The sequence below is a fragment of the Panulirus ornatus genome, chromosome 17 (genome assembly GCF_036320965.1).
Source record: "Panulirus ornatus isolate Po-2019 chromosome 17, ASM3632096v1, whole genome shotgun sequence".
In the NCBI taxonomy this organism is placed as follows: Eukaryota; Metazoa; Arthropoda; class Malacostraca; order Decapoda; family Palinuridae; genus Panulirus; species Panulirus ornatus.
In genome coordinates, this window is record NC_092240.1 from 36,555,061 (window position 1) to 36,580,492 (window position 25,432).

Consider the following 25,432-nt stretch of genomic DNA (forward strand, 5'->3'; position numbering starts at 1 on the left):
CATCCCCAACAGACTTCATACTTGCCCCTCTTTCCAAAACTCTTGCATTCACCTCCCTAACAACCCCATCCATAAACAAATTAAACAACCATGGAGACATCACACACCCCTGCCGCAAACCTACATTCATTGAGAACCAATCACTTCCCTCTCTTCCTACACGTACACATGCCTTACATCCTCGATATATATATATGTATATATATGTATATATATATATATATATATATATATATATATATATATATATATATATATATATATATGTATATATGGGTGTATGGGTGTATATGTGTGTGTCTGTGTGTGTGTATATGTGTGTACATTGGGATGTATAGGTGTGTATATTTGCTTGTGTGGACGTGTATGTGTATACATTGTGTATGGGGTTGGGTTGGGCCATTTCTTTCGCCTGTTTCCTTGCGCTACCTTGCAAACGCGGGAGACAGCAACAAAGCAAATGATATATATATATATATATATATATATATATATATATATATATATATATATATATATATATATTTTTTTTTTTTTTTTTTTTTATACTTTGTCGCTGTCTCCCGCGTTTGCGAGGTAGCGCAAGGAAACAGACGAAAGAAATGGCCCAACCCCCCCCCCCATACACAAGTACATACACACGTCCACACACGCAAATATACATACCTACACAGCTTTCCATGGTTTACCCCAGACGCTTCACATGCCTTGCTTCAATCCACTGACAGCACGTCAACCCCTGTATACCACATGACTCCAATTCACTCTATTTCTTGCCCTCCTTTCACCCTCCTGCATGTTCAGGCCCCGATCACACAAAATCTTTTTCACTCCATCTTTCCACCTCCAATTTGGTCTCCCTCTTCTCCTCGTTCCCTCCACCTCCGACACATATATCCTCTTGGTCAATCTCTCCTCACTCATTCTCTCCATGTGCCCAAACCATTTCAAAACACCCTCTTCTGCTCTCTCAACCACGCTCTTTTTATTTCCACACATCTCTCTTACCCTTACGTTGCTTACTCGATCAAACCACCTCACACCACACATTGTCCTCAAACATCTCATTTCCAGCACATCCATCCTCCTGCGCACATCTCTATCCATAGCCCACGCCTCGCAACCATACAACATTGTTGGAACCACTATTCCCTCAAACATACCCATTTTTGCTTTCCGAGATAATGTTCTCGACTTCCACACATTTTTCAAGGCTCCCAAAATTTTCGCCCCCTCCCCCACCCTATGATCCACTTCCGCTTCCATGGTTCCATCCGCTGACAGATCCACTCCCAGATATCTAAAACACTTCACTTCCTCCAGTTTTTCTCCATTCAAACTCACCTCCCAATTGACTTGACCCTCACCCCTACTGTACCTAATAACCTTGCTCTTATTCACATTTACTCTCAACTTTCTTCTTCCACACACTTTACCAAACTCAGTCACCAGCTTCTGCAGTTTCTCACATGAATCAGCCACCAGCGCTGTATCATCAGCGAACAACAACTGACTCACTTCCCAAGCTCTCTCATATATATATATATATATATATATATATATATATATAATCCCTGGGGATAGGGGATTAAGAGTACTTCCCACGTATTCCCTGCGTGTCGTAGAAGGCGACTAAAAGGGGAGGGAGCGGGGGGCTGGAAATCCTCCCCTCTCGTTTTTTTTTTTTTTTTTTTTTAATTTTCCAAAAGAAGGAACAGAGAATTGGGCCAGATGAGGGTATTCCCTCAAAGGCCCAGTCCTCTGTTCTTAACGCTACCTCGCTAATGCGGGAAATGGCGAATAGTTTGAAAGAAAAAGAAAGAAATATATATATATTATATTATTTTTTTTATTATACTTTGTCGCTGTCTCCCGCGTTTGCGAGGTAGCGCAAGGAAACAGACGAAAGAAATGGCCCAACCCCCCCCCCCATACACATGTATATACATACGTCCACACACGCAAATATACATACCTACACAGCTTTCCATGGTTTACCCCAGACGCTTCACATGCCTTGATTCAATCCACTGACAGCACGTCAACCCCGGTATACCACATCACTCCAATTCACTCTATTCCTTGCCCTCCTTTCACCCTCCTGCATGTTCAGGCCCCGATCACACAAAATCTTTTTCACTCCATCTTTCCACCTCCAATTTGGTCTCCCTCTTCTCCTTGTTCCCTCCACCTCCGACACATATATCCTCTTGGTCAATCTTTCCTCACTCATCCTCTCCATATGCCCAAACCACTTCAAAACACCCTCTTCTGCTCTCTCAACCATACTCTTTTTATTTCCACACATCTCTCTTACCCTTACGTTGCTCACTCGATCAAACCACCTCACACCACACATTGTCCTCAAACATCTCATTTCCAGCACATCCATCCTCCTGCGCACAACTCTATCCATACCCCACGCCTCGCAACCATACAACATTGTTGGAACCACTATTCCTTCAAACATACCCATTTTTGCTTTCCGAGATAATGTTCTCGACTTCGACACATTCTTCAAGGCCCCCAGGATTTTCGCCCCCTCCCCCACCCTATGATCCACCTCCGCTTCCATGGTTCCATCCGCTGCCAGATCCACTCCCAGATATCTAAAACACTTCACTTCCTCCAGTTTTTCTCCATTCAAACTCGCCTCCCAATTGACTTGACTGAAAGTTGATGGAGAGAGGTGGGTGATTATTGGTGCATATGCACCTGGGCGTGAGAAGAAAGATCAAGAGAGGCAAGTATTTTGGGAGCAGCTGAATGAGTGTGTTAGTGGTTTTGATGCACGAGACCGGGTTATAGTGATGGGTGATTTGAATGCAAAGGTGAGTAATGTGGCAGTTGAGGGAATAATTGGTATACATGGGGTGTTCAGTGTTGTAAATGGAAATGGTGAAGAGCTTGTAGATTTATGTGCTGAAAAAGGACTGATGATTGGGAATACCTGGTTTAAAAAGCGAGATATACATAAGTATACTTATGTAAGTAGGAGAGATGGCCAGAGAGCTTTATTGGATTACATGTTAATTGACAGGCGTGCGAAAGAGAGACTTTTGGATGTTAATGTGCTGAGAGGTGCAACTGGAGGGATGTCTGATCATTATCTTGTGGAGGCTAAGGTGAAATTTGTATGGGTTTTCAGAAAAGAAGAGTGAATGTTGGGGTGAAGAGGGTGGTGAGAGTAAGTGAGCTTGAGAAGGAGACCTGTGTGAGGAAGTACCAGGAGAGACTGAGTACAGAATGGAAAAAGGTGAGAACAATGGAAGTAAGGGGAGTGGGGGAGGAATGGGATGTATTTCGGGAATCAGTGATGGATTGCGCATATATATATATATATATATATATATATATATATATATATTATCCCTGGGGATAGGGGATTAAGAATACTTCCCACGTATTCCCTGCGTGTCGTAGAAGGCGACTAAAAGGGGAGGGAGCGGGGGGCTGGAAATCATCCCCTCTCGTTTTTTTTTTTATTTTTTATTTTCCAAAAGAAGGAACAGAGAATTGGGCCAGGTGAGGGTATTCCCTCAAAGGCCCAGTCCTCTGTTCTTAATGCTACCTCGCTAACGTGGGAAATGGCGAATAGTTTAAAAGAAAAGAAATATTTATATATATATTTTTTCTTTTTTTTTTGCATTGTCGCTGTCTCCTGCGTTTGTGAGGTAGCGCAAGGAAACAGACGAATGAAATGGCCCAACCCACTCCCATACACATGCATATACATACGTCCACACACGCAAATATACATACCTACACAGCTTTCCATGGTTTACTCCAGACGCTTCACATGCCTTGATTCAATCCACTGACAGCACGTCAACCCCGGTATACCACATCGCTCCAATTCACTCTATTCCTTGCCCTCCTTTCACCCTCCTGCATGTTCAGGCCCCGATCACACAATAACTTTTTCACTCCATCTTTCCACCTCCAATTTGGTCTCCCTCTTCTCCTCGTTCCCTCCACCTCCGACACATATATCCTCTTGGTCAATCTTTCCTCACTCATTCTCTCCATGTGACCAAACCATTTCAAAACACCCTCTTCTGCTCTCTCAACCACGCTCTTTTCATTTCCACACATCTCTCTTACCCTTACGTTACTTACTCGATCAAACCACCTCACACCACACATTGTCCTCAAACATCTCATTTCCAGCACATCCATCCTCCTGCGCACAACTCTATCCATAGTCCACGCCTCGCAACCATACAACATTGTTGGAACCACTATTCCTTCAAACATACCCATTTTTGCTTTCCGAGATAATGTTCTCGACTTCCACACATTCTTCAAGGCTCCAGGAATTTTCGCCCCCTCCCCCACCCTATGATCCACTTCCGCTTCCATGTTTCCATGCGCTGCCAGATCCACTCCTAGATATCTAAAACACTTCACTTCCTCCAGTTTTTCTCCATTCAAACTCACCTCCCAATTGACTTGACCCTCAACCCTACTGTACCTAATAACCTTGCTCTTATTCACATTTACTCTTAACTTTCTTCTTTCACACACTTTACCAAACTCAGTCACCAGCTTCTGCAGTTTCTCACATGAATCAGCCACCAGCGCTGTATCATCAGCGAACAACAACTGACTCACTTCCCAAGCTCTCTCATCCCCAACAGACTTCATACTTGCCTCTCTTTCCAAAACTCTTGCATTCACCTCCCTAACAACCCCATCCATAAACAAATTAAACAACCATGGAGACATCACACACCCCTGCCGCAAACCTACATTCACTGAGAACCAATCACTTTCCTCTCTTCCTACACGTACACATGCCTTACATCCTCGATAAAAACTTTTCACTGCTTCTAACAACTTGCCTCCCACACCATATATTCTTAATAACTTCCACAGAGCATCTCTATCAACTCTATCATATGCCTTCTCCAGATCCATAAATGCTACATACAAATCCATTTGCTTTTCTAAGTATTTCTCACATACATTCTTCAAAGCAAACACCTGATCCACACATCCTCTACCACTTCTGAAACCACACTGCTCTTCCCCAATCTGATGCTCTGTACATGCCTTCACCCTCTCAATCAATACCCTCCCATATAATTTGCCAGGAATACTCAACAAACTTATACCTCTGTAATTTGAGCACTCACTCTTATCCCCTTTGCCTTTGTACAATGGCACTATGCACGCATTCCGCCAATCCTCAGGCACCTCACCATGAGTCATACATACATTACATAACCTTACCAACCAGTCAACAATACAGTCACCCCCTTTTTTAATAAATTCCACTGCAATACCATCCAAACCTGCTGCCTTGCCGGCTTTCATCTTCCGCAAAGCTTTTACTACCTCTTCTCTGTTTACCAAATCATTTTCCCTGACCCTCGCACTTTGCACACCACCTCGACCAAAACACCCTATATCTGCCACTCTATCATCAAACACATTCAACAAACCTTCAAAATACTCACTCCATCTCCTTCTCACATCACCACTACTTGTTATCACCTCCCCATTTGCGCCCTTCACTGAAGTTCCCATTTGCTCCCTTGTCTTACGCACTTTATTTACCTCCTTCCAGAACATCTTTTTATTCTCCCTAAAATTTAATGATACTCTCTCACCCCAACTCTCATTTGCCCTTTTTTTCACCTCTTGCACCTTTCTCTTGACCTCCTGTCTCTTTCTTTTATACGTCTCCCACTCAATTTCATTTTTTCCCTGCAAAAATCGTCCAAATGCCTCTCTCTTCTCTTTCACTAATACTCTTACTTCTTCATCCCACCACTCACTACCCTTTCTAATCAACCCACCTCCCACTCTTCTCATGCCACAAGCATCTTTTGCGCAAGCCATCACTGATTCCCTAAATACATCCCATTCCTCCCCCACTCCCCTTACTTCCATTGTTCTGACCTTTTTCCATTCTGTACTCAGTCTCTCCTGGTACTTCCTCACACAAGTCTCCTTCCCAAGCTCACTTACTCTCACCACCCTCTTCACCCCAACATTCACTGTTGTAAATGGAAATGGTGAAGAGCTTGTAGATTTATGTGCAGAAAAAGGACTGATGATTGGGAATACCTGGTTTAAAAAGCGAGATATACATAAGTATACTTATGTAAGTAGGAGAGATGGCCAGAGAGCGTTATTGGATTACGTGTTAATTGACAGGCGCGCGAAAGAGAGACTTTTGGATGTTAATGTGCTGAGAGGTGCAACTGGAGGGATGTCTGATCATTATCTTGTAGAGGCTAAGGTGAAGATTTGTATGGGTTTCCAGAAAAGAAGAGTGATATATATATATATATATATATATATATATATATATATATATATATATATATATATATATATATATATATATATATATATATTCCATATATATGGAGGGAGAGGTATAAGTTTGTTGAGTATTCCTGGTAAATTATATGGGAGGGTATTGATTGAGAGGGTGAAGGCATGTACAGAGCATCAGATTGGGGAAGAGCAGTGTGGTTTCAGAAGTGGTAGAGGATGTGTGGATCAGGTGTTTGCTTTGAAGAATGTATGTGAGAAATACTTAGAAAAGCAAATGGATTTGTATGTAGCATTTATGGATCTGGAGAGGGCATATGATAGAGTTGATAGAGATGCTCTGTGGAAGGTATTAAGAATATATGGTGTGGGAGGCAAGTTGTTAGAAGCAGTGAAAAGTTTTTATCGAGGATGTAAGGCATGTGTACGTGTAGGAAGAGAGGAAAGTGATTGGTTCTCAGTGAATGTAGGTTTGCGGCAGGGGTGTGTGATGTCTCCATGGTTGTTTAATTTGTTTATGGATGGGGTTGTTAGGGAGGTAAATGCAAGAGTTTTGGAAAGAGGGGCAAGTATGAAGTCTGTTGGGGATGAGAGAGCTTGGGAAGTGAGTCAGTTGTTGTTCGCTGATGATACAGCGCTGGTGGCGGATTCATGTGAGAAACTGCAGAAGCTGGTGACGGAGTTTGGTAAAGTGTGTGGAAGAAGAAAGTTAAGAGTAAATGTGAATAAGAGCAAGGTTATTAGGTACAGTAGGGTTGAGGGTCAAGTCAATTGGTTGGTGAGTTTGAATGGAGAAAAACTGGAGGAAGTGAAGTGTTTTAGATATCTGGGAGTGGATCTGTCAGCGGATGGAACCATGGAAGCGGAAGTGGATCATAGGGTGGGGGAGGGGGCGAAAATTTTGGGAGCCTGGAAGAATGTGTGGAAGTCGAGAACATTATCCCGGAAAGCAAAAATGGGTATGTTTGAAGGAATAGTGGTTCCAACAATGTTGTATGGTTGCGAGGCGTGGGCTATGGATAGAGTTGTGCGCAGGAGGATGGATGTGCTGGAAATGAGATGTTTGAGGACAATGTGTGGTGTGAGGTGGTTTGATCGAGTAAGTAACGTAAGGGTAAGAGAGATGTGTGGAAATAAAAAGAGCGTGGTTGAGAGAGCAGAAGAGGGTGTTTTGAAATGGTTTGGGCACATGGAGAGAATGAGTGAGGAAAGATTGACCAAGAGGATATATGTGTCGGAGGTGGAGGGAACGAGGAGAAGAGGGAGACCAAATTGGAGGTGGAAAGATGGAGTGAAAAGGATTTTGTGTGATCGGGGCCTGAACATGCAGGAGGGTGAAAGGAGGGCAAGAAATAGAGTGAACTGGAGCGATGTGGTATACAGGGGTTGACGTGCTGTCAGTGGATTGAATCAAGGTATGTGAAGCGTCCGGGGTAAACCATGGAAAGCTGTGTAGGTATGTATATTTGCGTGTGTGGACGTGTGTATGTACATGTGTATGGGGGGGGTTGGGCCATTTCTTTCGTCTGTTTCCTTGCGCTACCTCGCAGACGCGGGAGACAGCGACAAGGTATAAAAAAAAAAAAAAAAAATATATATATATATATATATATATATATATATTTCTTCTTTCTTTCAAACTATTTGCCATTTCCCGCATTGAGGTAGCGTTAAGAACAGAGGACTGGGCCTTTGAGGGAATACCCTCACCTGGCCCAATTCTCTGTTCCTTCTTTTGGAAAATTAAAAAAAAACGAGAGGGGAGGATTTCCAGCCCCCCACTCCCTCCCCTTTTAGTCGCCTTCTACGACACGCAGGGAATACGTGGGAAGTATTCTTTCTCCCCCATCCCCAGGGAATATATATATATATATATATATATGTTATCCCTGGGGTTAGGGGAGAAAGAATACTTCCCACGTATTCCCTGCGTGTCGTAGAAGGCGACTAAAAGGGGAGGGAGCGGGTGGCTGGAAATCCTCCCCTCTCTTTTTTTTTTTTCCAAAAGAAGGAACAGAGAAGGGGGCCAGGTTAGGATGTTCCCTCAAAGGCCCAGTCCTCTGTTCTTAACGCTACCTAGCTAACGCGGGAAATGGCGAATAGTTTGAAAAAAAAAAAAAAAAAAAATATATATATATATATATATATATATATATATATATATATATATATATATATATATTTAGACAACAAAGGCCACATTCGTTCACACTCACTCTCTAGCTGTCATGTAATTATGCACCGAAACAACAGCTCCCTTTCCACATCCAGGCCCCACACCACTTTCCATGGTTTACCCAAGACGCTTCACATGCCCTGGTTCAATCCATTGACAGCACATCGACCCCGGTATATCACATTGTTCCAATTCACTCTATTCCTTGCACACCTTCCACCCTCCTGCATGTTCAGGCCCAATCACTCAAAATCTTTTTCACTCCATCTTTCCACCTCCAATTTGGTCTCCCACTTCTCCCCATTCCCTCCACCTCTGACACATATATCCTCTTGGTCAATGTTTCCTCACTCATTCTCTCCATGTGACCAAACCATTTCAAAACACCCTCTTCTGTTCTCTGAACTACACTCTTTTTATTACCACACATCTCTCTTACCCTATTATTACTTAATCGATCAAACCACCTCACACCACATATTGTCCTCAAACATCTCATTTCCAGCACATCCACCCTCCTATGCACAACTCTATCCTCGCAACGTCTCGCAACCATACAATATTCTTGGAACCACTATTCCTTCAAACATACCCATTTTTGCTTTCCGAGATAATGTTCTCGACTTCCACAGATTCTTCAAGGCTCCAGGAATTTTCGCCCCCATCCCCACCCTATGATTCATATCTGCTGCCAAATCCACTCCCAGATATCTAAAACACTTCACTTTTTCCAGTTTTTCTCCATTCAAATTTACCTCCCAATTGATTTGACCCTCAACCCTACTGTACCTAATAACCTTGCTCTTATTCACATTTACTCTCAACTTTCTTCTTTCACACACTTTACCAAACTCAGTCACCAGCTTCTGCAGTTTCTCACATGAATCAGCGAACAACAACTGACTCACTTCCCAAGCTCTCTCATCTACAACAGACTGCATACTTGCCCCTCTTTCCAAAACTCTTGCATTCACCTCCCTAACAACCCCATCCATAAAAAAAGTAAACAACCATGGAGACATCACACACCCACGCTGCAAACCTACATTCACTGAGAACCAATCACTTTCCTCTCTTTCTACACATACACATTCCTTACATACTCGATAAAAAGTTTTCACTGCTTCTAGCAACTTGCCTCCCACACCATATATTCTTAATACCTTCCACAGAGCATCTCTATCAACTCTATCATATGCCTTCTCCAGATCCATAAATGCTACACACAAATCCAAGTGTTTTTCTAAGTATTTCTCACATACATTATTCAAAGCAAACACATGATCCACACATCCTCTACCACTTCTGAAACCACACTGCTCTTCCCCAATCTGATGCTCTGTACATGCCCTCACCCTCTCAATCAATACCCTCCCATACAATTTCCCAGGAATACTCAACAAACTTATACGTCCGTAATCTAAACACTGACCTTTATCCTCTTTACCTTTGTACAATGGCACTATGCATGGAATCCTCAGGGACTTCACCATGCACCATACATACATTAAATATCCTCACTAACCAGTCAACAACACAGTCACCCGCTTTTTTAATAGATTCCACTGCAATACCATCCAAATCTGCTGCCTTGCCTGCTTTCATATTCTGCAAAGCTTTCACTACCTCTTCTCTGTTCATCAAACCATTCTCCTTGCCCCTCTCAATTCATACACCACCTCTACCGAGCCCTATATCTACCACTCTATCATCAAACACATTCAACAAAACTTCAAAATACTCACTCCATCTTCTCACTTCACCACTACTTGTTATTGCCTCACCATCAGCCCCCTTCACCGATGTTCTCATTTGTTCTCTTGTCTTACGCACTTTATTTACCTCCTTCAAAAGCATTTTCTTATTCTCCCTAAAATTTAATGATACTCTCTCACCCCAACTCTCATTTGCCCTCTTTTTCACCTCCTGCACTTTTCTCTTGACCTCCTGCCTCTTTCTTTTATACATCTCCCAGTCATTTGCACTATTTCCCTGCAAAAATCGTCCAAATACCTCTCTCTTCTCTTTCACTAATAATCTTACTTCTTTATCCCACCTCTCACTACCCTTTTGAATCTGCCCACCTCCCATCTTTTTCATGCCACAGGCATCTTTTGCGGAAACCATCACTGCTTCCCTAAATACATCCCATTCCATCTCTACTCCTCTTACATCATTTGCTCTCATCTTTTTCCATTCTACACTCAATCTCTCCTGGTACTTCTTCACACAAGTCTCCTTTCCAAGCTTACTTACTGACATCACTCTCTTCAGCCGAACATTCTCTCTTCTTTTCTGAAATCCTCTACAGATCTTCACCTTTGCCTCCACATGGTAATGATCAGACATCCCTGAGGCCAGCTGCCCCTCTTAGCACATTAACATCCAAAAATCTCTCTTTCACATGCCTATCATTTAACATGTAATCCAATAACACCCTCTGGCCATCTCTTCTACTTACATATGTATACTTAAGTATATCTCTCTTCTTAAACCAGGTATCCCCAATCACCAGTCCTTCTTCAGCACACAAATCCAAAAGCTCTTCACCATTTCCATTTACAACACTGAAGATCCCATGTACACCAATGATACCCTCAACTGCCACATTACTCACCTTTGCATTCAAATCACCTATCCGAAACCACAGCTCCCTATCCACATCCAGGCCCCACAAACGTTTCCGTGGTTTAACCGAGATGCTTCACATGCCCTGGTTCAATCCATTGACAGCACATTGACCGTGATATACCACATCGTTCCAATTCACTCTATTCCTTCCACGTGTCACACTCTCTTGTATGTTCTGGCCCCAATCACTCACAATCTTTTTCTCTCCCTCCTTCCACCTCCAATTGGGTCTCCTCCTTCTCCCTGTTCCCTCCATCTCCGACACATATATCCTCTTTGTCATTCTTTCCTCACTTATTCTCTTCATATACCATTTCAACACACCCTCTTCTGCTCTCTCAACTACAATCTGTTTATTTCCACACATCTCTCTTACCCTTTAATTACTTACTAGATCAAACCACCTCACACCACATATTGTCCTCTAACATTTCGTTTCCAACTCATCCACCCTTTTCCTTACAACCCTATCTATATCCCATGCCTCGCAACCATAAAACATTGTTGGAACCACTATTCCTTCATTTTTTTTTTTTTTTTTTTTTTTTTTTTATACTTTGTCGCTGTCTCCCGCGTTTGCGAGGTAGCGCAAGGAAACAGACGAAAGAAATGGCCCAACCCCCCCCCCCCCCATACACATGTACATACACACGTCCACACACGCAAATATACATACCTACACAGCTTTCCATGGTTTACCCCAGACGCTTCACATGCCTTGCTTCAATCCACTGACAGCACGTCAACCCCTGTATACCACATGACTCCAATTCACTCTATTTCTTGCCCTCCTTTCACCCTCCTGCATGTTCAGGCCCCGATCACACAAAATCTTTTTCACTCCATCTTTCCACCTCCAATTTGGTCTCCCTCTTCTCCTCGTTCCCTCCACCTCCGACACATATATCCTCTTGGTCAATCTCTCCTCACTCATTCTCTCCATGTGCCCAAACCATTTCAAAACACCCTCTTCTGCTCTCTCAACCACGCTCTTTTTATTTCCACACATCTCTCTTACCCTTACGTTACTTACTCGATCAAACCACCTCACACCACACATTGTCCTCAAACATCTCATTTCCAGCACATCCATCCTCCTGCGCACATCTCTATCCATAGCCCATGCCTCGCAACCATACAACATTGTTGGAACCACTATTCCCTCAAACATACCCATTTTTGCTTTCCGAGATAATGTTCTCGACTTCCACACATTTTTCAAGGCTCCCAAAATTTTCGCCCCCTCCCCCACCCTATGATCCACTTCCGCTTCCATGGTTCCATCCGCTGACAGATCCACTCCCAGATATCTAAAACACTTCACTTCCTCCAGTTTTTCTCCATTCAAACTCACCTCCCAATTGACTTGACCCTCACCCCTACTGTACCTAATAACCTTGCTCTTATTCACATTTTTGCTCTCTGAGATAATGTTCTCTCCTTCCACACATTCTTCATCACTTCCAGAACCTTCGCACCCTCCCCCATCCTGTGACTCACTTCTGCTTCCATGGTTCCATCCGCTGCTAAGCCCACTCCCAGATATCTAAAAGACTTCACTCCGTCCAATTTTTCTCCATTCAAACTTACATCCCAATTAGCTTCTCCCTCAACCCTACTGAACCTAATAACCTTCCTCTTATTCACATTTAATCTCAACTTTCTTACCTCATACACTTTTCCAAACTCAGTCACCAATCTCTGCAGTTTCTCACCCAAATCAGCCACTAGAGCTGTATGATTGGTAAACAACAAATGACTCACTTCCTTGGCTCTCTCATCCACAACAGATTGCATACCCGACCCTTTCTCACAAACTCTTACATTTACCTCCCTAACCACCTAATTCATAAATAAATTAAAACAACCATGGGCACATCACACACCTCGGCTGCAAACCAACATTCACTGGGAACCAATCACTCTCCTCTCTCCCTATTCATACACATGCCTTACTTCTTTGGTAAAAACCTTTCACTGCTTCTAACAACTTACCTCCCACAACATATTCTCTCAAAACCTTCCACAAAGCATCTCTATCAACCCTGGCATATGCCTTCTCCAGATCCATAAAGGCTACATAAAATTCCATCTGTTTTTCTAAGTATTTCTCACATACATTCTTCAAAGGAAACATTGAATCCACACATGCTCCACAACTTCTAAAACCACATGGCTCTTCCCCAATCTGATGCTCTATACATGCCTTCACCCTCTCGGTCAATGCTCTCCCATATAATTCCCAGGAATATTCAACAAACTTATGCCTCTGTAGTTTGAACACTCACCTTTGTCCCCTTTGCCTTTTTACAATGGCACTATGCATGCATTCTGCCAATCCTTCACCGTGATCCATACAAACACTGAATATCCTCACCAACCAATCAACAAAAGCCACCACCTTTTCCAATAAATTCCACTGTCATACGTCCAAACCATTTCAAAACACCTTCTGCTCTCTCAACCACACTCTTTTTATTTCCACACATCTCCTTTACCCTCTTATTACTTACAAAATCAAATCACCTCATACCACATATTGTCCTCAAACATTTCATATCCAACATCCACCCTCCTCTGTACAACCCTATCTAAAGCCCATGCCTCCCAACCATATAACATTGTTGGAACCACTATTCCTTCAAACATACCCATTTTTGCTCTCCGAGATAATGTTCTCTCCTTCCACACATTCTTTATCACTCCCAGAACCTTCGTCCCCTCCCCCACCCTGTGACTCACTTCCGCTTCCATGGTTCCATCTGCTGCCAAGACCACTCCCAGATATCTAAAACACTTAACTTCCTCCAGTTTTTCTCCATTCAAACTTATATCCCAATTAACTTGTCTCTCAACCCTACTGAACCAAATAAGCTTACTCTTATTCACACTTACTCTCAACCATTTCCTTTCACACACTTTTCCAAACTCAGTCACTAACCTCTGCACTTTCTCATCCGAATCAGCCACAGGAGCTGTATCATTGGCGAACAACAACTGACTCACTTCCAAGGCCCTCTCATCCACAACAGACTGCATACTCACCCCCCTCTCTAAAACTCTTGCATTCACCTCCATAACCACCCCATCCATATACAAATTAAACAACTATGGGGATATCACACAACCCTGCCACAAATAAATAAATATATATATTTATGTACACCCTAGCTTGAGCCAGGTATCCATTTTATCAAGCAACCTCTAAGGGGGGATGAACCGCAGGGTTGACTGCCACTAGCAGGAATCAAACCTATGTGCTTGACACTGTACAGTCCATGAATATGTCACGGTCGCAAATGTAAACCTTTATACTACAGAGGTCCATATATAAAAAGAATAGTGTTTACAAAATGTCAAGTTATGGACAACATTATCTACAACATCAGCAAAATGTCATATTTAAGGAAGACATCACCTAAATCATGTTTAGTATATGAAATGTTCAATACAAATGCCACAATTGTTTCCCCAAACAAGTATCAATAACTGCATTACCAGAAGGTCCTTCATATTAAGCTTTTCTATGGCTGCCATCACTAATTCTTGATGACATGGGGCACCTGCCATTAATCCAGTTGACAGGGTACTCAAGTCTCTGGGCTTTTTCTTCTGAGCATTCAACATATCAACAAACATGGTCGGTGTGCCATAACACGACGTAACTCTGCAAATAGAAATGGAAAGAATAATTCTAAGGACTGTAAATACTCCTTGGGAACAAGAGTATATGGAAACAGATGTCACAGTAAAATATGGTAGTAAAATCTTTATTCAACAAATCTATGTATGATATGGTATATAAATCACTGGGCAGAATAACCACCACTATGCAATAAGATACTTTTTTCCTTGGTAGCTAGGACAACATGGGCAACTGAAAGCCAAATCATACACAAAAACAGTGACCTCCAAGGTGTAGCAGTTGGCATTACTGACAGTCATGCATGCATGGACCACCTGGGATGATATTCACAAGATTGAATCCTGGTAGTGGCTGCCTGTCCCTATTCCAACCAGCAGTTCATCCTCTCTTGGGAGCTGGTCAATAAAATGGGTACCTGGCATAGGCCAGTGTGTGTGTGTGTGTGTGTGTGTGTGTGTGTGTGTGTGTGTGTGTGTGTGTGTGTGTGTGTGTGTGTGTGTGTTTCTGGAGTGGAGGGAACATGGGGAATGGGGAGACCACTTTCAAGATGGGAGGATGGAGCGAAAGGGATTTTGAGCACTTGGGACCTGAACATGTAAGAGGGTGGAAGGCATGCATGGAATAGAGTGAACTGGAATGATGTAGTACACTGGGGTCAACATGCTATCAGTGGCCTGAACCAGGGATGTGAAGCATCTGAAGTAAAGCATGGAAATGTCTGCGGGGCATGAATGTGGATGGGGAACTGTGGTTTAGGTGCATTACATATAATGGCTGTGGCCTTTCTTCATCTTTCCTGGTAATATCTCGCTAACATACGAAATGACACCAAAGAATGAACATAAATTTTATTTATTTAGTACTTATATAACATACTTGAATGCCATTTCCCACATTAGCAAGGTAGCACCAGGAAACAGACGAAGAAAGACCCATCCACTTGTATACACACATGTATACATACGACATACATGTAAATATACATTCGTATACATAACATATACACAAATATCTGCATGTATACATATTCATACTTGCTCACCTTCATCCATTCTGGCATCACCTTGCCCCACAGGAAACAGCATCACTACCCCCTGTGTCAATGAGGAAGCACCAAGAAACATGCAAAACAGGCCACATCCACTCACACTCACTCTCTAGCTGTCATATGTAATGCATCAAAACCAGAGCTCCCAATCCACATCTAGGCGCCTCAAACCTTTCCATAGATTACCTTAAACATTTCACATAACCTAGTTCAATCCACTGACAGCACATTCACCCCTATATATCATATCATTACAGTTCAGACTATTCCAAGCACGCCATTCACCCTACTAAATGTTCAGGCCCTGATCGCTCAAAATCTTTTTCACCCCATCCTTCCACCTCAATTTAGTCTTCCACTTTTCCTTGTTCCCTCCACCTCTAACACATGTATCCTTTTTGTCAACCTTTACTCACTCATTCTCTCCATATGTCCAAACCACTTCAACACACCCTTTTCTGCTTTCTCAACCACATTCTATTAATTATCACACATCTCTCTTACCCTTTCATTACTTACTTGATCAAACCACTTCACACCAAATATTCTCCTCAAACATTTCATTTCCAACACATCCATCCTCCTCCATACAACCCTATCTAAAGCCCTGCCTCAAAATCATATGATATTTTTGGAACTTCTATTCCTTCCAACATACCCATTTTTGTTCTCTGAGATCACATTCTCTCTTTCCACACATTCTTCATTGCTCCCACAACCTTCATCCCTTCCCCTACCTTATGACTCACTTCCACTTCCATGGTTCCAGATGCTGCAAAGTTCATTCCCAGATATCTAAAACACCTCACTTCCTCCAATTTTTCTCCATTTAAACTTACATCCCAACTAGCTTGTCCCTCAACCCTGCTGAACCTAACTACCTTGCTCTTATTTGCATTTACTCTCACCTTTCTCCTTCCGTACACTTTTCCAGACTCAATCACCAACTTTTGCAGTTTCTTACTTAAATTGGCAATCAGTGCTGTATCAGCAGCGGACAACAAAAGTCTCTTCCCAGGCCCTCACATCTCCAACATACTGCATACTCACCCCTCTCTCCAACAGTTTTGCATTTACCTCCCTAACCACCCCATCCATAAACAAATTAAACAACCATGGGTACATCACACACTCGTGTCGCAGACTGACCTTCACTGTGAACCAATCACTCTTCCTACTTGTACATATGCCTTACACCCTTGATAAAAACTTCTCACTGCTTCAAGCAGCTTACCTCCCACACTATGTATTCTTAAGACCTTCCACAAAGCATCCCTATCAACTCTATCACATGCCTTCTCCATATCCATAAATACTACATAAATCTGTTTTCCTAGGTATTTCTCTCATACATTCTTCAAAGTAAACACTTGATCCACACATCCACTACCATTTCTAAAACCACATGGCTCCTCCCCAATCTGATGCTCTATACAAGCCTTCACCCTCTCAGTGAAGACCCTACCATACAATTTTCTCGGTATATTCAACAAAACCTATGCCTCTGAAGTTTTTGAACATTCACTTTTATCCCCTTTGCCTTTATACATTGGCACTATACATGCATTCAGGCACTTCATCATAATGCATACATCCACTGAATATCCTTCCTAACCAATTAACAACACAGTTACCCCCTTTCTTAATAAATTTGACTGCAATGCCATCCATCCATGCCATCTTGCCAGATTTCATCTTCCACAAGGCTTTCACCACCTCTCCTCTCTTCACCAAACCACTCTCCCTGGCTCTCTCACTTCACACACCACCCTAACCAAAAAACTACATCTGCAACTCTATTATCAAACACATTCAACATGCCTTCTAAATACTCACTCCATCACTACCTGTTATCACTTCCCTTTTTACTCCCTTCATCAATGTTCCCATTTGTTCTCTTGTCTTTTGCACATTGTCACTGCATAACAATTTTTTCCTGGATAGGAACTGTTACATCCTCATTTCTTGTGTGTAAAAGTAGAGAAAAAGGCTATCAATCCTTTCAAACTTTGCTTTTGTGACCAGGACAGTAATAATATGAAATTTGCCTTTTTCCAATTGGACCATGGGTGAAGTAGCACATTTCTATTCACGTAAAGTTAGAAAACAACAACAAATGAATCAAAATTAACATACATTTACATTAATGTTAAACAAAAGTGATCACAAGACATTTAGAAGTGAGTAGTATCTCAAGATTTACGACTGTACTGTAAATCACTTTCACAAATCAGACCTCAAATATAATTTCCCATCATATTCTCATTACATGTTCCTCGATAGCAGCGTTCAAAGTCAAGTATATCCTGTGGAAGCACTCGCCTCTGAGGGGCATCCTGCAGCCCATTTTGCCATAGTTCTTCTCCATAGTCTCAACAAGCCCAACATAGTTTTTGGCCTTGTGATTGCCTAGGAAGCCCCAAACCACCGTGAGAAAGCTATACCAAGCTGCTTTCTCCTTCAGAGTGTGCTTCTTGGAGAATTCCTTGCACTCCAGCATCTTCTTTATCTGTGGTTTGACAAGGATACCGGCTTTGACCTTTGCCTCTTGACAGCTTAGGCAACAAGTCTTGAAGGTACTTAAAGGCTGCAGATCTTATCTAGAGCTGTGACAAATGATTTCAAAAGGCCTAATTTCATGTGCAATGGTGGCATGAACACATTCCAGGGATCCACCAGTGGCTCCCACTTTACAATGTTCATTCACAGAGAATTTGGTTTGCTGTGGCCAATCCTGCCTGTGGTAGTGCACTGCTGTATCCCTACTATCCCAAAGGCAAAGACAGCAGGGAAACTAGGTAAAAACCACCTTGGATAGTATTGCAGTTGATTTCATTAAGAAGGGGACCGACTGTGTTTTTGATTGATTGGTAAGGACACTCAATGTCTGTATGGATCATGATGAAAAGCCAGAGGATTGGACGAATGAATGTAAAGTGCTATTGTACAAAGGTAAAGGGGATAAAGGTGAGCGTTCAAACTATGAAGGCATAAGTTTGTTGATTATAACTGGAAAATTGTATGGGAGGGTAGTGAATGAGAGGGTGAGGGTATGCAATGAGCATCAGATTGGGAAGAAGCAGTGTGGTTTCAGAGGTGGTAGAGGATGTGTGGATCATGTGTTTGCTTCAAAGAATGTGTGTGAGAAATATTCAGAAAAATGAAAGGATTTGTATGTGGCATTAATGGACCTGGGGAAAGCAAATGATAGGGTTGACAGAGATACTTTATGGAAGGTTTTCAGAATATATGGTATGGGAGGTAAACCACTAGAAGCAGTGAGAAGTTTTCATCAATGGTGTAAAGCATGTGTATGAGTAAGAAGAAAGGAGAGTGACTGGTTCCTAGTGAAGGTTAGTCTGCAGCAGGGGTGTAAGATGTCAATGTGGTTGTTGATTTTGTTTATGGATGGGATGGTGAGGGAGGTAAATGCACAAGTTTTAGAGAGACGGGCGAGTATGCAATGTTGGGAAAAGAGTAAGTTGTTGTTTGCTGATTATACAACACTGGTGGCTGATTCAAGTAAGAAACTGCTGAAGTTGATGTCTGAGTTTGGAAGAGTGTGCGAAAGGAAATGTTGGGAGTAAATGTGAATAAAAGCAAGGCTTTTAGGTTCAGCAGGGTTGAGGGACAAATTAGTTGGAATGTTAGTTTGAATGTAGAAAAATTTGAGGAAGTGAAGTGTTTTATATATCTGGGAGTAGACTTGGCAGTAAATGGAACCATGGAAAAGGAAGTGAGTCACATGGTGGGGGAAGAGGGAAGGTTCTGGGAGCAATGAAGAATGTGTGGAAAGGGAGAACATTATCTCAGAGAGCTTAAGTTGGCGTGTTTGAGGGAATCGTAGTTCCAAATATCTTATATGGCTGCGAGGCATGAGCGCTGATCAATCAAAATCTTTCCATCCTTTCATCTTCAACTTGGTCTCCCTGTTCTTCTTCTTCCCTTCACTTCTGACATATATCCTCTTTGTCAACCTATCACCTCTCATTCTTTCTTCTGCTCTCTCAACCACACTCTTTTTTTATTACCACACATCTCACATATCATTTCATTACTTAATCTAAGCACCTCACACTGCAAATTGTCCTCAAATATTTAATTCACAACACATCCATCTTCCTTTGCACAACCTTATCTATAGCCCATGCCTCGTATCCGTATAATATTGTTTCTCCCGGCTGCATAATGAGCCAGCACTTTAGTGGTTGTCAAGCTGCACTCCTCTGACCCAGGTAGCTGTCTTTTCTTTCAGCCTCACCTACACATGGACTGCTGGCACTCTATTGACAAACATATTATCTCTCCTTATCACACATAACACTTGACGGGAAACTTAACTCACATAACTCTTTCTTCTTTACTTTAATTACTCTAATTTTTTCTGCAGTGAGTGCTATGCATTAGCCCTGCCTTTTGGCAAAATGGTAAGAGCAATAGATAGAAGTAATAGACAGAAACATTAGACAAGAGCATTAGGTAGAAGCAGTAGGTTGGGGCATTAGGTAAACACATTAGGTAATAGTAGTTGGAAGGAAGAGTAGGGAAAAGCCTCTGAAAACATTGTGCTAGAGTTACCCTCTGCCAGTGGCCTGCCAAGGGTGAGGCACTTATGTCTTAGAAGCGGCACTGGAGTTCACCAGTTATGGACACTCTTTACTGTGGCCACCCCCTCGAGGGAGTTCCCAAAGAGAACAGACGTCAGAAATATAGGTAGATAGATAGATAGATTCTAACACATATATCCTCTTTATCAACACCATCTCATTCATTCTTTCCATACACCCAAACCATTCTAATACCCCCTCTTCAGCTCTCTCAACCACGCTCTTCTTTTAAATGCATCTCTCTCTTACCCTTTCATTCTTCAATCAAACCACCCACACCAAGTATTGTCCTCTAACATTTCATCTCCAGCACATCCACCCGTTTCCACACATTCTCATTGTATATAACCCATGCCATACATCCATATTATAATGTTGGGACTACTATGTCTTTAAACATACCCACCTTAGCCCTGCCAGATAATGCCCACTCTTTCAAAGCATTCCTCAAAAACTTTTGCCCACTCACCCATCCTATGACTCACTTCCATGGTTCCAGTTGGTGTTTAATGATGATATGATACCGGTGGCAGATTTGAGTGAGAAAATGCAAAAGATGGTGCCTGACACTGGAGAGAGTGTGAAAAGGAGGAAGTTGAGAGACTAGTTAGCTGAGGTGTAGATTTGATCTATCTATTTACATCTTTGATGCCTGTTCCCTCCTGGAACTCCCTCAAGCTTTTGGCCATGGTAACAAAGTCTCCATAACTGGTTAACTCCAGTGCCACTTAGCCTTCAGGGCCTCACCCTTTACAGGCTATTGGCAGAGGGCAACTCTTGTGCAGAAGGCAACTCTAGGGCAGTGTTTGCAAAGGCTCCTACCAAATATTCCCGATAACTACTACTACCTAAAGTGTCTACCTAATGTTCTTACCGACTACTTCTATCTAAAGTGTCAACCTAATGTTCCTGCCTAATGTTTGAACCTACTACTTCTACCTCATGTTCCTGCCTCATGTTGCTACCTACTACTTCTACCTAATGCTCCTATAGGCTTAACTGTTCCAACCTAGTACTTCCATTCATTGTTCCTACCATTTTGCCAAAAGGCAGGGCTACTGCCAAAAGGCAGCTCACTGCAGGAAAATGAGCTGTGTGAGCGAGCTCTGTTGGCATGTGTTATGAATGATGAGAGACTGTATGCTTGTGGACAGAATGTCAGTAGTCCACAAGTGGGTGAGGTAGAAAGAAAAGGCAGCTAACTGGATCAGAGGAGCACAGTTTGACAACCATTGAAGTGCTGGCTCACTAAGCAGCCATCACTAACCCTCTCAATACCTTGGTGGGTAGTTCTGTTAATATGTCTCCCTGGTCACTGGCTGCCTATCTGCTACTGTCTCCTGATTTTGAATGGAATAATATTGGAGGAAATGAGGTGTTTTAGATATGTGGGAGTAAACATGGCTGCAAATGGAACCACAGAAATAGAAGTGAGTCACTGGGTGGGTGAGGAGGTGAAGGTACGGGAAGCACTTAAGAATGTGTGGAGAGAGACCATTATTGGGGAGGACAAAAATGGGTATGTTTGAAGGTATCATAGTCCCAACAATGTCATATGGATGTGAACATGGGCAACAGATATGGCTGTGCAGAGGAGGGAGGATGTGTTGGAAACTACATTCATGAGAACAATGTGGTGTGAGGTAGTTTGATTAAGTAATGAAAAGGTAAGAGAGAGATGAGGAAATAATGAGTGGGTGAGAGCTGAAAAGGGCGTGCTGAAACTATTTGGACATATGCAAAGAATACGTGAAGAAAGGCTGACAAAAATGACATACACATCAGAAGTGGAGGAAACAAGGAGAATGGAGCTGTAAGGATTGAGTGAAAAAGATTTTGCACAATAAGGGCCTGAACAGGCAGGATGGAAAAAGGCATGCACAGGATAGAATGAATTTGGAAAGATGTCAATGGACTGAACCAGGGCATGTGAAGCACCCCTAATAAACCCTAGAAAAGTCTGTGAGACCAGGTTATAGATAGAGAGTAGTGGTTTTGGTGCATTGCACATGACAACTAGAGAAAGGATGTAAGCAGAGTGGCCTTTCTTCAATCTGTTCCTTGTGCTACCTCACAAATGCAGGAATTGGTGTTTTAATCAAAATGAAGCAAAGTGCTTTTTCTTTGACAGGATTTTACTTGTAGGTATGCAATTTGTTTGAAATGAGACAAAGCACTCTTTCACTGTCAAAGCTCTAACATATAGACTGCTTTACCAACAAGAGAACTTTAAAGTAAAAACATAAATACACTATCAAACAGACCTGACAAATACCTCACTTCAAAAGAGTCCAGATATGCTATTGTCTAAATTTCCAAATAATCGGCAGGTTTGTCATTTTTGCAAATCAAAACATACGAATCAAAAAAGAAACTTGTCATTATTACACAGCTATCATATAATTGTTGAGAATACTTTCTATCAGTAACTGACCTCTCATCTTGTAATGCCTCAAGACAGGCATCAGCATCAAAGCCTGGGCAGGGAAGAATACATGTGGCTCCAAATGCCAATCCAGTCAGAGTTCCACCAACACAACCAAAACAATGATACAATGGAACTGGGAGACAGATGCGCTGAACCTGATAGGAAGTGCAAAATTTTAAAAACAAAGGATTATGGCTAAGGACTGGCATAGAGATCCCAGAAAATCATTACACCTGCATTTCTAAGTAACTCCCACCTCTTCAAAATTAAAAGCAACACAATAATAAATAAGATTAATATGTTTAGCTTTTATTTGTGAACTCACTTCCCAATTTCTATTATGATATTCTTTAGAATTTCAAATTCACACAACTTTAAAACATCAGACTACAAAGTATTTTTGTAATTGCTGAAACAGCATGGGCAGGTAAGGCCCTAATCAAGGCCATCCCATTAATATTTTTTCTATTTTCTTTTTATCATACTTTGTTGCTGTCTCCCATGTTAGCAAGGTAGCACAGGGAAACAGATGAAATAATGGCTCATCCCACCCACATACACAAGCATATACATAAAAGCACAAACATGCACATATACATACCTATACATTTCAAAGTACACATAAATATGCAAGCATTCCACCAATCCTCAGGCACCTCACCAGGAATCATACATACATTAAATAACCTTACCAACCAGTCAACCCCTTTTTTATAAATTCCACTGCAATACCATCCAAACCCGCTGCCTTGCCGGATTTCATCTTCTGCAAAGCTTTTATTACCTCTTCTCTGTTTACCGAATCATTTTCCCTAACCCTCTCACTTTGCACACCACCTCGACCAAAACACCCTATATCTACCACTCTATCATCAAACACATTCAACAAACCTTCAAAATACTCACTCCACCTCCTTCTCACATCACCACTACTTGTTAACACCTCCCCATTAGCCCCCTTCACAGAAGTTCCCATTTGTTCGCTTGTCTTACGCACTTTATTTACCTCTTTCCAAAATATCTTCTTATTCTCCCTATAATTATTAATGATACTCTCTCACCCCACATCATATTTGCCCTCTTTTTCACCTCTTGCACCCTTCTCTTGACCTCCTGCCTCTTTCTTTTATAGATCTACCACTCATTTGCATTATTCCCCTGCAAAAATCATCCAAATGCCTCTCTCTTCTCTTTCACGAATATTCTTACTTCTTCATCCCACCACCCACTACCCTTTCTAATCTGCCCACCTCCCACGCTTTCTCATGCCACAAGCATCTTTTGCGCAAGCCATCACTGCTTCCCTAAATGCATCCCATTCCTTCCCCACTCCCCTTACATCCATTGTTCTCACCTTTTCCATTCTGTACTCAGTCTCTCCTGGTACTTCCTCACACAAGTCTCCTTCCCAAGCTCACTTACTCTCACCACTCTCTTCACCCAAACATTCTCTCTTCTTTTCTGAAAACCTCTACAAATCTTCACCTTCCCCTCCACAAGATAATGATCAGACATCCCTCCAGTTACACCTCTCAGCACATTAACATCCAAAAGTCTCTTTTGCGGGCCTATCAATTAACACGTAATCCAATAACGCTCTCTGGCCATCTCTCCTACTTACATATGTATACTTATGTATATCCCTCTTTTTAAACCAGGTATTCCTAATCTCCAGTCCTTTTTCAGCACATATATCTACAAGCTCTTCACCATTTCCATTTACAACACTGAAATCCCCATGTATACCAATTATTCCCTCAACTGCCACATTACTCACCTTTGCATTCAAATCACCCATTACTATAACCAGGTCTCGTGCATCAAAACCACTAACACTCTCATTCAGCTGCTCCCAAAACACTTGCCTCTCATGATCTTTCTTCTAACGCCCAGGTGCTTATGAACTAATAATCAACCATCTCTCTCCATCAACTTTCAGTTTTACCCATATCAATCTAGAATTTACTTTCTTACACTCTATCACATACTCCCACCAATCCTGTTTCAGGACTAGTGCTACTCCTTCCCTTGCTCTTGTCCTCTCACTAACCCCTGACTCTACTCCGAAGACATTCCCAAACCACTATTCCCCTTTATCCTTGAGCTTCGTTTTACTCAGAGCCAAAACATCCAGGTTCCTTTCCTCAAACATAACCTATCTCTCCTTTTTTCTCATCTTGGTTACATCCACACACATTTAGACACCCCAGTCTGAGCCTTCGAGGAAGATGAGCACTCCACGCGTGACTCCTTCTTCTGTTTCCCCTTTTAGAAAGTTAAATTACAAGAAAGGAGAGGGGCTCTAGCCCCTTCCTCCCGATCCCTTTAGTCGCCTTCTACGATACGTGAGGAATGTGTGGGAAGTATTCTTTCTCCTCTATCCCCAGGGATAGGGGAGAAATAATATATATGTCAGTGGATTGAATCAAGGCATGTGAAGCGTCTGGGGTAAACCATGGAAAGCTGTGTAGGTATGTATATTTGCGTGTGTGGACGTATGTATATACATGTGTATGGGGGTGGGTTGGGCCATTTCTTTCGTCTGTTTCCTTGCGCTACCTCGCAAACGCGGGAGACAGCGGCAAAAAAAAAAAAATATATATATATA

The 25,432-nt window shown here is 42.1% G+C and overlaps 1 protein-coding gene across 1 annotated transcript in view; it reads right to left on the minus strand.

Moving 5' to 3' along the window:
- Nucleotides 1-22,978, minus strand: part of LOC139754683 (medium-chain acyl-CoA ligase ACSF2, mitochondrial-like) — a 70,128-nt gene extending 47,150 nt beyond the window's left edge. The window contains exons 1-2 of the mRNA XM_071672239.1: nt 22,831-22,978; nt 14,594-14,762 (exon numbers count right to left, since the gene is read on the minus strand). Coding sequence (XP_071528340.1) covers nt 14,594-14,734 — 141 coding nt within the window. The 5' untranslated portion in view covers nt 14,735-14,762; nt 22,831-22,978. The remainder of the gene's footprint in view (nt 1-14,593; nt 14,763-22,830) is intronic.
- Between the last annotated feature and the right edge of the window lie 2,454 nt (nt 22,979-25,432).